The sequence below is a fragment of the Canis lupus genome, chromosome 20 (genome assembly GCF_011100685.1).
Source record: "Canis lupus familiaris isolate Mischka breed German Shepherd chromosome 20, alternate assembly UU_Cfam_GSD_1.0, whole genome shotgun sequence".
In the NCBI taxonomy this organism is placed as follows: Eukaryota; Metazoa; Chordata; class Mammalia; order Carnivora; family Canidae; genus Canis; species Canis lupus.
In genome coordinates, this window is record NC_049241.1 from 4,897,216 (window position 1) to 4,910,950 (window position 13,735).

General features: G+C 40.8%; 1 protein-coding gene across 10 annotated transcripts in view; it reads left to right on the forward strand.

The window, feature by feature from the left end:
* Positions 1 to 13,735, forward strand: part of C20H3orf20 (chromosome 20 C3orf20 homolog) — a 77,578-nt gene that overhangs the window by 43,956 nt on the left and 19,887 nt on the right. For all 10 annotated transcript variants that reach the window (XM_038565550.1, XM_038565551.1, XM_038565549.1 and 7 more), the window contains 2 exons: positions 3,828 to 3,942; positions 5,301 to 5,553. In XM_038565550.1, coding sequence (XP_038421478.1) covers positions 3,828 to 3,942; positions 5,301 to 5,553 — 368 coding nt within the window. The remainder of the gene's footprint in view (positions 1 to 3,827; positions 3,943 to 5,300; positions 5,554 to 13,735) is intronic.

Below are 13,735 nucleotides of genomic sequence, written 5' to 3' on the forward strand. Positions count from 1 at the left end.
CATGGGCCCAGTCCCAGCTTATACCTATCAGCCTAGAGGAATTATTAATAGCATCCTCTTTCACTCTCCAAAGTGTCCTGGTTTGGATGCTAATTATATGATCATCCAGAGGGCAGTTCCCCCTCCCTGTGTTCCTATCTGGGGCTGAGCAAGGCTCTGGTACTGCAGGGGCACTTGCCACCAACATGCCACAGGCTCATAGACTCACAGAGCTGATAGAACCCATTAGGAGCAGCCAGCCCAAAGTTCTCACTTTACATCGGGGACACGGAGGCAGGCATTTGTTAGGGACCCATGCTCTATGAACAAGATAGAGAACACCTGTGTTTCTCTTGGAAGAGAGCATTCCATCTATTTTCCCACCACCTTTTTATTTCAGCAGCATTTCAACTTCATTAATTCATTAAGTAATTCAATAAACATTTGTTAACACTTACAGTGTGCCAAGTTGGCTTCTGGGAATGTAGAAATGGAAGAAATCTCATTCCCTCTAGTTCTAAAATACCTTCCATCTAATGGAAGGGGAAACAGCATCAACATCAATTGTAATCCAGCTGGACTGATGCAGTGTGTAGGGGAGAGAGGCACCATGGGAGCCCCTGGGGGACCAGGAGAGAATGTTCGTTAAAGGAGCATTGGAGCATCCAGGAAACTCAGATACTTGTGACTTCAAGCTGCACTGATTATTTCAAAGAGCAAAAGAACCCTGGGTTTGGCTCCATGTGGGCTAAGATGATGATCATGCTTACTGATGAGTCCACCCTGCCCATTTGATTCCATGCTATTACTCTGAAAATTGCTGTTATGTGACTAAGTACACAGGATGTATGAAGTCATATACCTATATTTCTTAAAAACCTTTTTAGACTGTGTAAAAAAAATGTGAGCTTATTTTTCCTACCAAAGGCAAGAGATATTAGAGAATTGTTCTTTCCCATAAAATTGTAGTAATGCTTAGTTTTCCTGACAGCCTCTTATCTGGTAAACACTGGAGTCTGGTTCACAGCTAAGAACCAGGATGTAAGCAATTAAAGACCCCCATGAACAGCCAAAAGAGGTCACTCTATGTCCATGCATCAAACATGCCCTGTGGGCTGAGGAAAGCCCCTCAGTAATTCAAGTCTTATTTTATCTTACCTGAATGCAATCTTGGAATAAGGAGAAGTCCAGAGCTGTGCTGCCCAATATGGTAGTCACACTTCACAAACAGCTACTGAGAACTTGCAATGTGACAAGTCCAAATGGAGATCGGCCACAAGAGAAAATATGCATTGCGTTTCAAAAACTTAGCATGAAGAGAAAATGTAAAATTTCTCATGAATGGTTTGATTGCATGTTAAAATAATCATTTAAAAATATATGTTGGGGGATCCCTGGATGGCGCAGCAGTTTAGCGCCTGCCTTTGGCCCAGGGCACGATCCTGGAGACCCGGGATCGAATCCCACGTCGGGCTCCCGGTGCATGGAGCCTGCTTCTCCCTCTGCCTCTCTCTCTCTCTCTCTCTCACTCTCTCACTCTCTCTGCCTCTCTCTCTCTCTGTCTCTGCCTCTCTCTCTCTCACTGTGTGCCTATCATAAATAAATTAAAATGAAAAAAAATATATGTTGGGTTAGATAAATCTGTTACCAGAATTAATTTCACCTTTAAGAGCTTTTTTAAAATGTGGCTATAGAAATGTTTACAACCACATGTGTAGCTTGCATTTTCTTTATACTGAACCGTGTGGTTCTTGAAGATGGTGTCTTCATCAGGGAAGCTCACAGAGGCAGTTTGCCAGTGTGGTAGAAAGCTGGAAAGTTATTTAAAAGGACATCATAACTCAAAAAGCATAGCTGTCTCGGGGACACTTAGCAAAGGGCTAAGCAGATCAGTATATTAAAACAGCTTCTGGAAACAGTGCTGGGTTCTAGTCAGTAGTTATTGATGTTGACCCAGAAGACTGACTTGCCACAGAAACATCAAGGTCATCAACCCTTCTGTTTGAGAACACAGATTTCAGACTAGATAAACAACAGCAAATGAGGAAATATGGGTTTTATTGTAGGAAACACAATTTCCAAATGTTGGTTTTAGCTGCCAGGTTAAGCATCTTGAAATATTTGTACATGAAATCTTGAGACTCAGAAAATTGTCTCCTCTCTGATTCTTGGACTGTCAGAGCTGCAAGGGGCCCCTGAGAAGACTTGCTAATTGTGCAGGCCGGTCAAGGCTAGGAAGAAGACATAGAGCCTTGGGCCAGCCCCTTCCCTTCTAGTCCTCAGTGTCCCCATCTGTAGAGGGATATGTAAGGGCCTGCCCAGCTTCCACACAATCTGTTCAACTTTTTCCTATGTCTGTGTGTTTGGGGCTGGTTATCATTCATCAGCAAAATCCATGGCAGTCTAGAAAAGCTGAGGGTGGGAAGTAGGGTGGCCTCCTCCTGCTAAGTTCCTGTCAGTGACAGGCTTGTTAAATGGCTTCCCCAGACTCCCATCACCTTGGAAGGAGCCACCTATCAGAGCGTCATGCAGAACGGCAGTCCTAGCTTTTACAGCCCTGCGGCCAGGCTCCTCACTAAATATTTCTATCAAGGCAGTACTTTGAAAGTGAGGCAACACCTCAATTTAAAAGCTTTATTAGCCCACAGTGCCACTTCAAATCCTTTTTGGAAGCAGGCTGAGTATAAATTACAAATAAATAAATAAAATTAGCCTAGAAGCAGCAGCTGTGGCCTAAACCCAGAAGGATAGTTGAGGCTTTGCTATTAACTGAGGCATCCTTTATGGAAGTCCTGCCTACGGGGTAAAGTAGGACACATAGATTGACCATCATTCTTCCAAAAATCTGTCCACTGTCCATCCCATTCTCTCTACCTGAGGCTTCAATTCCACAGAAAATTGTTTCCACAACTTCTCTGTGTTAAGTGGGAGATGTAGAAAGCAAAGATCCTGCCTTCTTGGGGCCAACCAAGTTTATGGGCAAAGGAGGTAAAACATGGTCAGGCCCAGGGTGGAAAGGACAGGCACGGGCCAAAGCTCGGATTTAGCATGGGGAGCATTGCTCCCAGCTGAGGAAATCAGCAAAGGCCTCCTGGAGGAAAGGTCAGGCTCTGACTGCCATGGACTCTAAAATCTGAGCCTAGGTCTGTATGCCATTGAACTGCTCCAGCAGAGGTAGAGGTTGAACCCCACAGAAACCTTGCCATCCTGTGAGGGCCTCAGAGCCAGAATGGCCTTTCAGCATGGCTCTGAATTGAGGCAGGAGGCCTGGGCCTTTGATCCCAACAGGGACCAGTCAATCTATGTAACCTTGGCTATGAGCAGTTTCTCATCTGAGATATTCTGGCAGCTGTAGGGAGCACGGGGGCACCGGGGGATGCATATAGAGGGGGCCTAACAGCAGAGATCCCAAAGAGGCCTTTGTCTATCTAGCTATTCATAATGCAGCAAGCATTAATTGAGCGCCTTCTGCATGACAGGTGCTTGGACACCAAAGAGACCAAGACTTGGCCCCTGCCCTCTAAGAGCTTATGGTCCTGTAGGCAAGATAGTCTCAGATGCATCCAATTACTTCATAAAGGGTTAACTCTGACTTCAGGCTACATGGAGAGCAAGGAACAGTTCTGCCCAGTAGAGTCAGGGAAACCCTCCGACGAGGTTTTTGAGTCAACTTTGAGTCAAGTTGGGCTGATGTGCCGGAATTCACTGAGCAGAGGGCAAGAGAGAGGCGTGTCGCGGCAGAGGGGACAGCACGGCCGCCAGCCAGAGCAAGGCCTAGCTGTTGGTGGGCTGGACCCGTGGCTCCTGGCAGGGAGGCAACAATGCTCTCCTCCTTGGCCTCTCCCCAGCTGCTGGCCCGCATGGACGACAAGATAGCTAAGATGAACCGAGCTCTGGCAGAGATGAGGAAGCGATTTCAAAAGACAGTGTCACAGTTTATGAATTCTGTCTTGCTGACAGCAGGTAAGGGGCAGAAAGATGGGTGATGCCTATCTGATAACTTCCTAAATCCTGGGTCACCTACAAGGCACCTCTGAGGACAGCTCTTTGCCACCCAGGGAGGTGGGCAGGCAGGGCAATTTCCTCATTGGTAGATGGAGTGACGAGGCCCAGGCCGCTGAAGTAAAGATACTCACTCAGGGCCATGTCGGGAGTAGTGGTGGCCTTCACAGCCTTCAGTTTCTGAGCACCGCCCCGTGTGTCCTCAGCGTCTCCTGTGGTTGTTTTATTTCTCCTGGGCCTCCCGTCGTTGTTCTGTGACTCTCTGACCCACTCCTACAGCTGGTTCACCTTTCAGTTCTGTCTCCCATATTGTCCGTCATCCATTTGCAGACCCTGTTCCTCTCTGTGGACAACCTTGATAGAAGGGAAAAAAGCAGCCAGCTCACCAGGCTGTCCCTGTTAGGCCACAAGGGCTCCCCCCAGCGCCAGCATGGTGACCTCGGGACCCCTCTCACATCTAGGGTCTCTCGCTGAGGAGCCTGGGGACAAAGGAACAGTGACTTCCATTCCATGCCACCCCCTGGCTGGTTAACGGGGGGGGGGGGGGGGAGTTGCTGTGCTCCAAGGAGTTTCTCCTCATCCCTAAAGACTCAATTCAACTGTATCTCTCCTCCAGAAAGCCTTCCTTGATTCCCCCCAACAGAATGAGTCTCATACTCTTCTGGGTTCCCACATAATAAATATGCTCTAATTATAAGTCTTACTACCTAGCATTGTGAATATTTCTTTGCCCATCCCCCTCATACCCTGGTTAGGAGTTCTCAGAGGCAGGGAACCCTGTTTGGGTCATCTATATATTCCCAGTGTCCAATAAATGTTTGGTAAGCGAATAAGAAATGAAAATCCCAGGCCTCAGAAGTTTTCAAGTCTAGTAGAGAAACTAAAACAAGAATTCGAATAAATACAACAAAGAAAGTAGTGGAAATTACTTATCTCTGGAGATACAGGCAACAGCATTCTCAGGAAAGAGAACAGTATGGAGACATTGTGTACCCAGTGCACTAAGAGTGCAATGGAGGACACAGAGCTGAATGAAACATGGGCTTCATAGCGAAAGAGGGATCCCAGCTGAGTCTTGACGAACAAATAGAAATGCGATTGATTTGTTCTGACATTCAGCCAACATTTACTGATCCACTAACTGTACTAGGGTTGGAGCTGTGTGCTGGACACCAGAGGGGGGGGCAGCTTGGCCAGAGAACATGCAAGAGTGGAGGAGTGGCATGGAAGATGAGCTGCAGGACTGCTGATAGGCAGAGCCCCACAGCAGGGCAGGGAAGGCCACGAGGGAGAGTGACAGCTGTGTCTTCTGTTAACAGGCCTGTTCACCATTGAATACCCGGTTAAGGAAGAGGCAGAAATCAATCGAACCAGGGTAAAATCGAGTCTCTATCTTGAGCGGAGCACCAAGCCAACTGGATACTCAGGAGAAGCCCTTTTACTACGATCTCAGTCAGCCCGACTGGAATCCTCAGTTGGAGAGTCTTCGAAGGAAGAACATGAGTCTGTTTCTGTAAGCCCCACACGGAAGAAGAGTATCAAGATCCAACCCAAAGCTGTGGTCACACCCAGGTGGGCTTGGGCCTTCAATTCTTCTGGCCTCCATGTGTCAGACATGGTGATGGAGGCACACAGTGGAGAACAAAACAGACGAGGCCCCTCCCTCTTGGAGCTGAAATTTTAGGGGCGAGAGAAGATAGACAACAAACACATGAAGGAATGAAGTCATTTTAGGTAGCAAAGAAAGTAAATCAGGTCTAGGAAGAAAGTAAATCAGGGTCACAGGTTAAAGCAGAAGCTGGCAAACTAGGGCCATTCATCTAACCTGGCCCCACTGCCTGCCTTTTTATGATTGAACTAAGTAGGAAGAGTTTTTACCTTTTGAAATGCTTGAGGGAAAAAGATCAAAAGGAGAATAATTTATGGCATGTGCAATGTCATAAAATTTAAATGTCAGGATCCATAAGTAAGGTTTTATTAGAACAGCCACTCCCACTCATTTACATATTGCCCAGAGCTACTTTCCCCACTACCACAGAAATGTTGAGTAATTATGACCAAGACCATCTGGCCTGCAAAAACTAGAGTATTTACTATCTGGCCCTTTATAGAAAATGTTGACTAACGCCAGGGGTGGAGAGGGACTAGGAAGTGAGGTGGGAGTGCTAAATGAGATAGACGGTCAGGGAAGGCATTTCTGAGGAGCTGATATTTAAGTGGGGACCCAGGATAAGAAACAGGCAGCTATAGAGAAGGGCAGGGAAGGAACAGTAGGCAGAGGGTAGAGCAAGCAGAGACCTGTGACAGAAACAAGTTTGGTATATGTGAGGGAAAGAAAGACAACCAGGGTGGAACATGGTGATAAAGAGGGGAGACCCTGTGAATTGAGGACAGAGAGGTAGGCAAGAGCCAGATCAAAGGTCCTTGTTAGTGTTGTAGGAAGCCATTCCATAACTTTAAGACAGGAACTGATATCATCTGATTCATGGGTTTTTTAACTTAAAGAATATCTTTTATATTTTTTATTTTAATTTTATATAATATTTAATTATATAAACCTTAATATAATCTTAAAATGCTTGGAAGAAAAGCATTTGGGGGCCTATTAAAGCATTTTCATATAATATTAATGTTTCTGTATAAAAACACAGAAAAATGAATAAATCCTAAGCATATAGCTCAATGCATATCACAAAATGAACATATCTTATAACTAAACCAAGAAACAGAACATCACCAGCTTCTTAGAAGTGCCCTCTTGTCCCCTTTCAAGGGCTTCCTCCTCAAAGGAAGAGTTCTAACTTCGTAGTTTAGTGGGGTTTTTTTAACTTTATTGAAATGAACTATTCCTCACGCATTCTTGGCCTCTAGCCTCTTTTGCTCAACATTATAATTGTGAGTTGTTGTGTGTAGCAATAGTTTGCTCATTTTCATTGTATAAGCTATTATTTGAATACACTAAAAATTATGCATTCTAATGTTCATGGATATTTGGGTTGTCTACAGTTTTCGTAATGATCAACTGTGCTAGTGAAAGTATATATCCTTATTTATGGTTGGTATATGCCTGGGTGTGAGATGGTACATGTCTCACTTGTAGTAGGGACTGGCCATTGTCTGGAGTGGTGGTATCAAGTTCTAGTCCCACCAGCAACAGTGAGAGCTCCCGTTACTCCACATCCTCACTAATGCTTGTAATTGCCAATCATTTTAATTATAGTCATTCTATAATGATGATACGGGTTTTCATTTGTATTTCCCTGGTGGCTGTAGAGGTTGAGTACCTTTGAGTATGAGTATATCTCATTCATGGACCATTTTGGATATTCTCTTTGTAAAGGGCCTGTTTAGCATTCTCATCCATTTTTCTTTCTTTCTTTTATTTTCTCATCCATTTTTCTACTGGTTATTTCCCTTTTCTTGATTTATGTTTTGGAGTTCTTTGTATGCTGTGGGTACAAGACTTTCTTCATGTTGCGAATGATCTTACACTTACTCTGGTAATGATGTCTACTGAGGAACAGAAGCTGGAGAATTTAATGTCAATTTTTCAATATTTTTCTTTATAATGAGCTTTTTGTATCCTATTTAAGAACTTGACATAACATTATGCATGACAGTATTCACTAAAGTAACTTTTCTAGTAATTTTTTTAACTTTTACATTGTTTGCCCTCCACCTGGAAATTTCTTTTTTTTTTTTTTAAATTATTTATTTATTTATTTATTTATGATAGTCACAGAGAGAGAGAGAGAGGCAGAGACACAGGTAGAGGGAGAAGCAGGCTCCATGCACTGGGAGCCCGACGTGGGATTCGATCCCGGGTCTCCAGGATCGCGTCCTGGGCCAAAGGCAGGCGCCAAACCGCTGCGCCACCCAGGGATCCCTCCACCTGGAAATTTCTGTGGTGATGTGAAATAGGAATCAAGTTTTAATTTTTTCCATACATATATAAAGGATTGTAACTTCCCCAAGGCTCTTTGGCACAAACTCTGTCACAAAATAAGGGGTTCTATGTATATAAATCAGGGCACATTTTCCAGACTCCCTATTTTGTTTCCTATTTGTCCAACCTTTTACCAATACCAGACTGTCCGATTAATCATAACTCTATGATAAGTATTGATATACAGCACACTAAGTACTCAAACTTTATTGCTCTAAAGCTTTTGGCTGTTCTTCACCTTTTATATTTCCATATAATTTTAGAATCACCTTGTCAACTTAAAAAAAATATATCTTGGGATTTCAATGGAATTGTTAATGTCTTTGTAATATCGGAGTATTTCAATCCAAGAACATGGTATATCTTTTTATTTATTTATTTATTTACTTACTTTATTTATTTATGTATGTATGTCTTCTCTAATCTCCCTATAGTTTGTAGTTTTCAACAGAGAGGCCTATGTGTCTTTCATTAGTCTTATTTTAGAGTATTTAATAGTTTTTGTACTTATCATAAATTATGGGTTTTTAAAATTTTTTAATTAATTATTTATTTATTTTGAGAGAGAGAGAGAGAGAGAGAGCACGAGCCAGGGGAGGGGCAGAGGGACAGGGAGAGAAATCCTCAAGTGGACTCCCTGCTGAGTGTGGCCCAGTGTGGGGCTTGATCCCAGGACCCCAAGATCATGACCTGAGCTGAAGTCAAGAGCTGGACACTCAACTGACTGAGCCTCCCAGGTGCCCCTATAACTTATGCTTTTAATTTAATTATCCTATTTGTTGCTGGTTATAGAAAGGCAGTTGATTATATCTCAATTTAAATTTATTTTAAATTTACTTACAGTGAACTTTACTTGGTGTAAAAGTCTGAGTTTTGGTAACTGCATAGAGTTGTATAACCACCACCATAGCCAAACTGCAGAATGGTTTTATCACCTCCCACCAACCCCCCTCCCCCCACAGAGTCTGTTGTGTAGCCCCTGTGTAGTCAAACTCTTCATTCACCTTTAATCTCTAGCAACCCCTGACCTATTCTTTGTAGCTATTTCTAAACCATTTTCTAAAATGTCATATAAATGGAATTACACTAGGTAGAGCCTTTTGAGTCTAGCTTCTTTCACTTAGCATAATGCACGCAAGATTCATCCATGTTATTGCATGTATCAACAGTTCATTTATTCTTATTGCTGAGTAGTATCCTATTTTAGGGGGCTCCAACACTATCCCCACATTCAGAGATTTATTGGAATTCAAGGGACTTAGTATATAGTTTCATTAATATATTAGGTTTATTATAGTGAAAAGATACATAACAGGATCAGCAAGGGTAAGAGATGCAGGTAGAATCTGGATAAATCCATACACAGACTTCCTTATGTTCTCTCCCTCTTGTGAAGGGATGTACCAAGCACGCTCCTTTCTCTAGCAGTGAAAAAGACAGTAATACATGCAATATTTCTGCCCAAGGGTGCTCATTAAAGACTCAGAGTCCAAGGTTTTTATTGTGTGATTGTTACACAGGCACTCTCTGCCTAGCAGATATCAAAATTCCAGACAATTCCAGACTGCTAGAGGGAAAGCAGGTGTTCAACATAAATCACATTGTTTATAACAAAGAGTCTGGGCTTAGTGTAGGAAATGGTTCAAGTGCCAAGTTTCTAGACATCAGTGAAATGCCAACCTTGTAAGCTTGTCTTTCTAAAGATAGCAGCCTCAGGCCTTCTATGTTAACTCTTCTGCATATATTACATGGCATGGATGGGCAGAAATTTATTTATCCATTCATCTATTAAAATACATTTGGATTATTTTCAGGTTTTGGTGATTATGAATAAAACTCCTATAAATACTCAACAACTTTATGTGAGCATAGTTTTTCATTTCACTTGGGTAAATACTTCAGAGCTAGATTGCGGGGTTGTATATAAATATATACTTACTTTGTAAGAAACTGCCAACTGTTTTCCCAAGTAGCTGCACTGTTATGCATTGCCATCCACAGTGTATGAGGGTTCCAGTTGCTCCAAATCTTTGTCAGTCGTTGGTATTGTCAGCTTTTCAAAAATATTTTACCCATTCTAATAGATTGTGTAGTGATATCTCATTATCATTTTAATTTACATTTCTCTGATAACAAATGATGTTGAATATCCTTCCATGGGCTTGGAATAATGGAATATCCTTCTATTATTCAGCAAAATGTCTGTTCAGATCTTATGTGCATTTTTAAAGTAGGTTATTTGTATTCGTATTGTTGAGTTTTGAGAGTTCCTTATTCTGGATATAAGTCCTTTATCAGAAACATGACTTGAAATATTTCTCCCAGGTTCTGTGGTTTGTTTTTCATTTTCTTAACATGGTTTTCTTGTTGTTGTTTGAGCAAAATGTATTTTGATATAGTCCGATTTATAATTTTCTTTTCTTTTCTGGATTGTGCTTTTGGTGTCATATCTAAAAACTCTGCCTAACCCTGTGGTTATCAATCAGAGATTGTTCTGATCTTCAGAGGACCTTTAGCCATATTGGGAGACATTTTTTAATTGTTACAACTTGGAAGGGGTTGCTACTCTATCAGGTAGGTAGAGGTCAAAGATGCCACTAAACATCCTACAATGCACAAAATGATCTGCACCACCACACAGAAGAATTATACAGTCCAAAATGTCAATAATGCTGACTGAGAAATTGGTCTAACCCAGTGTCACAAAGTTTTTCTTCGAAGTTTTATAGTTTTATGTTACATGTAGACCTATGATCCATTTTGAGTTACTTTTTGTTTAAGGTACAAAGTTTGAGTTGAAGCTTATTTATTTTGCATATGGATATCCAGTTGTTCCAGACCATTTTTTGAAAAGATGTTCTTTTCTCTGTTGTCTTTGTACTTGTTTAAAAAATCAATTTGTGGGCAGCCCGGGTGGCTCAGCAGTTTAGCACTGCCTTGGGCCCAGGGTGTGATCCTAGAGACCTGGGATGGAGTTGCGTGTCTGGCTCCCTGCATGGAGCTTGCTTCTCCCTCTGCCTGTGTCTCTGCCTCTCTCTCTCTGTGTGTCTCATGAATAAATAAATAAAAGCTTTAAAAAAATAAAAAATAAAAATAAATAAAAATAAAAAATCAATTTGCCATGTATGTGTGGTTTTCTTTCTATTTTGGTAATATGGTGAACTATGTTGGTTTCAAATGCTGAACTAGTCTTGCATTCTTGGGATAAACTCTGCTTAGTCATAAAGTATTATTATTTTTCTCTGTTGCTAGATTCAATTTACTAATATTTTGGGGAGAATTTATATACATATAGTGATGAGGGTTATTCATCTGTAGTTTTTTGGTAATGTTTTTGTCTGCTTTATCAGGGTAATGTTGGCCTAATAAAATGAGTTGGGAAGTAGTCCTTTCTCTTCTATTTTGTGTTAAATTGGTATTTTTTTCTTAAATTCACCAGTGAAACCATCTTGCCTAACATTTTCTTTATTAGAAAGCTCCTTAAAACAAACTTAATTTTAATGAATACAGGACTATTCTGGACATCTGTTTTTCTTGAGTGAATTTTGATGGCTTGTGTCTTTAAAGGAATTGACCTATTTCATCTAACATACTGAATTTATATGCATAGAATTGTTTATTGTATTCCCTTATCTTTTTAACGTGTGTAAGGTCTTTATGTGATATCCTCTTTTTTATTTTTAATGGTAATTTGGGTCTTCTCTCTTCTTTTTCTTTTTAAAGATTTTATTTATTTGTTCATGAGAGACACAGAGAGAGAGAGGCAGAGACATAGGCAGAGGGAGAAGCAGGCTCCCCATGGGGAGCTTGATGCAGGACTTCATCCCAGGACCCCAGGATCACGACCTGAGCTGAAGGCAGATGCTCAACCACTGAGTCACCCAGGTGCCCTGTAATCTGGCTTTAGTATCAGGGTGATGCTGGCCTCAGAATAAATTCAAAACAACTTTCCTTCCTCTTCTATATTTTGAAAGTTTGACAATAGGTATTAATTCTTTAAATAAATGTTTGGTAGAATTCACATGTGACACCATCTGGTCCTGGACTTTTGTTTACTGGGATCTTTTTGATTACTGATTCAATTCTATTCCATAATTGATCTGTTCAAATTTTCTATTTCTTTCTGATTCAGTTTTAGGAGGTTATATGTTTATAGCAATTTATCCATTTCTTTTAGGGTGTCCAGTTTGTTAGCATGTATTTAATAATATTCTCTTTTAATCTTTTATATTTCTGTGGTGGTGATTGTTATTTCTCCTCTTTCATTTCTTTTTTTTTTAATTTATTTTATTTTTTAAAATTTATTTTATTTATTTATTTATTCATGAAAGACACACACACACACAGAGGCAGAGAGACACAGGCAGAGGAAGAAGCAGGCTCCATGCAGGGAGCCCAATGCAGAACTCAATCCTGGAACCCCAGGATCACACCCTGGGCTGAAGGCGTGCCAAACTGCTGAGCCACCCAGGGACACCCCTCCTTTCATTTCTGATATTTCAGTCCTTTTTCTCTCTCTGTTTTTGTTTGTTTGTTGAAGGTTTATCAATTTTGTTGATCTTTTCAAAGAACCAGGTCCTGGATTCATTGATCGGTTTATTATTTTTTTAGTTTCTATTTTGTTTATTTCTGCTCTAATCTTTACTTTTTCTACTAGTTCTGTTTTTTGTTGTTGTCGTTGTTGTTGTTGTTGTTGTTTTTCTAGTTCCTTTAGGTGTAAGTTTGGGTTGTTTGAGATTTTTCTTGTTTCTTAAGTTTATATTACTATACTCTTCCCTCTTTTTTTTTTATTTTTTTTTTTTATACTCTTCCTTCTTAAAACTGCTTTTGCTGTATCCCAAAGATTTTGGACCATTATGTTTTTCATTTTCATTTGTTCCCATGTATTTTTTTTTATTTCCTCTTTCTTAGTTCACCCATTCATTGTTTAGGAGCATGTTGTTTAACCTCCATGTATTTGTGGTCTTTCCAGATTTTTCATAGTGGTTGATTTCTAGTTTCATAGCACTGTGGTCAGAAAAGGTACATAGTATGACTTCAATCTTTTTTAATTTATTGAGAGTTTATTGTAGCCTAATATGTGATCTATTCTGGAAAATATTCCATGTGCAGTTGAAAAGAATGTATATTCTGCTGTTTTAGGATGGAATGTTCTGAATTTATCTGTTAGATCCATGGTCCAATATGTCATTCAAAGCCACTGATTCCTGTTGATTTTCCATTTGGACAATCTATTCATTGATGCAAATGGTGTGTTAAAGTCTCCTACTCTTTTTAAAAAAAGATTTTATTTATTTATTCATGACAGACACAGAGAGAGAGGCAGAGACACAGGCAGAGGGAGAAGCAGGCTCCCTGTAGGGAGCCTAATATGGAACTTGATTCCAGGACCCCAGAATCATGACCTGAGCTGAAGGCAGACTGCTCAACCACTGAGCCACGCATGTGTCCCAAAGTCCCCTACTCTTATTGCACTACTAAGAATTACTTCCTTTATGTTTGTTATTAACTGTTTTATGTATTTGGGTGTTCCCATGTTGGGTGAATAAATAGTTAAGTTTTCTTGTTGTATTTTTCCCTTTTTGATTATATAGTGTTCTTCTTGGTCTCTTGTTACAGTCTTTGTTTTAAAGTCTGCTTTAGGGACGCTTGGGTGGCTCAGTAGTTGAGCATCTGCCTTTGGCTCAGGGCATAATCCCAGGACTCTGGGATCGAGTCCCACATCAGGCTTTTTGCATGAAGCCTGCTTCTCCCTCTGCCTATCTCTCTCTCTCTCTCTTTCTCTCTCTCTCTCTCTCTCGAATAAAT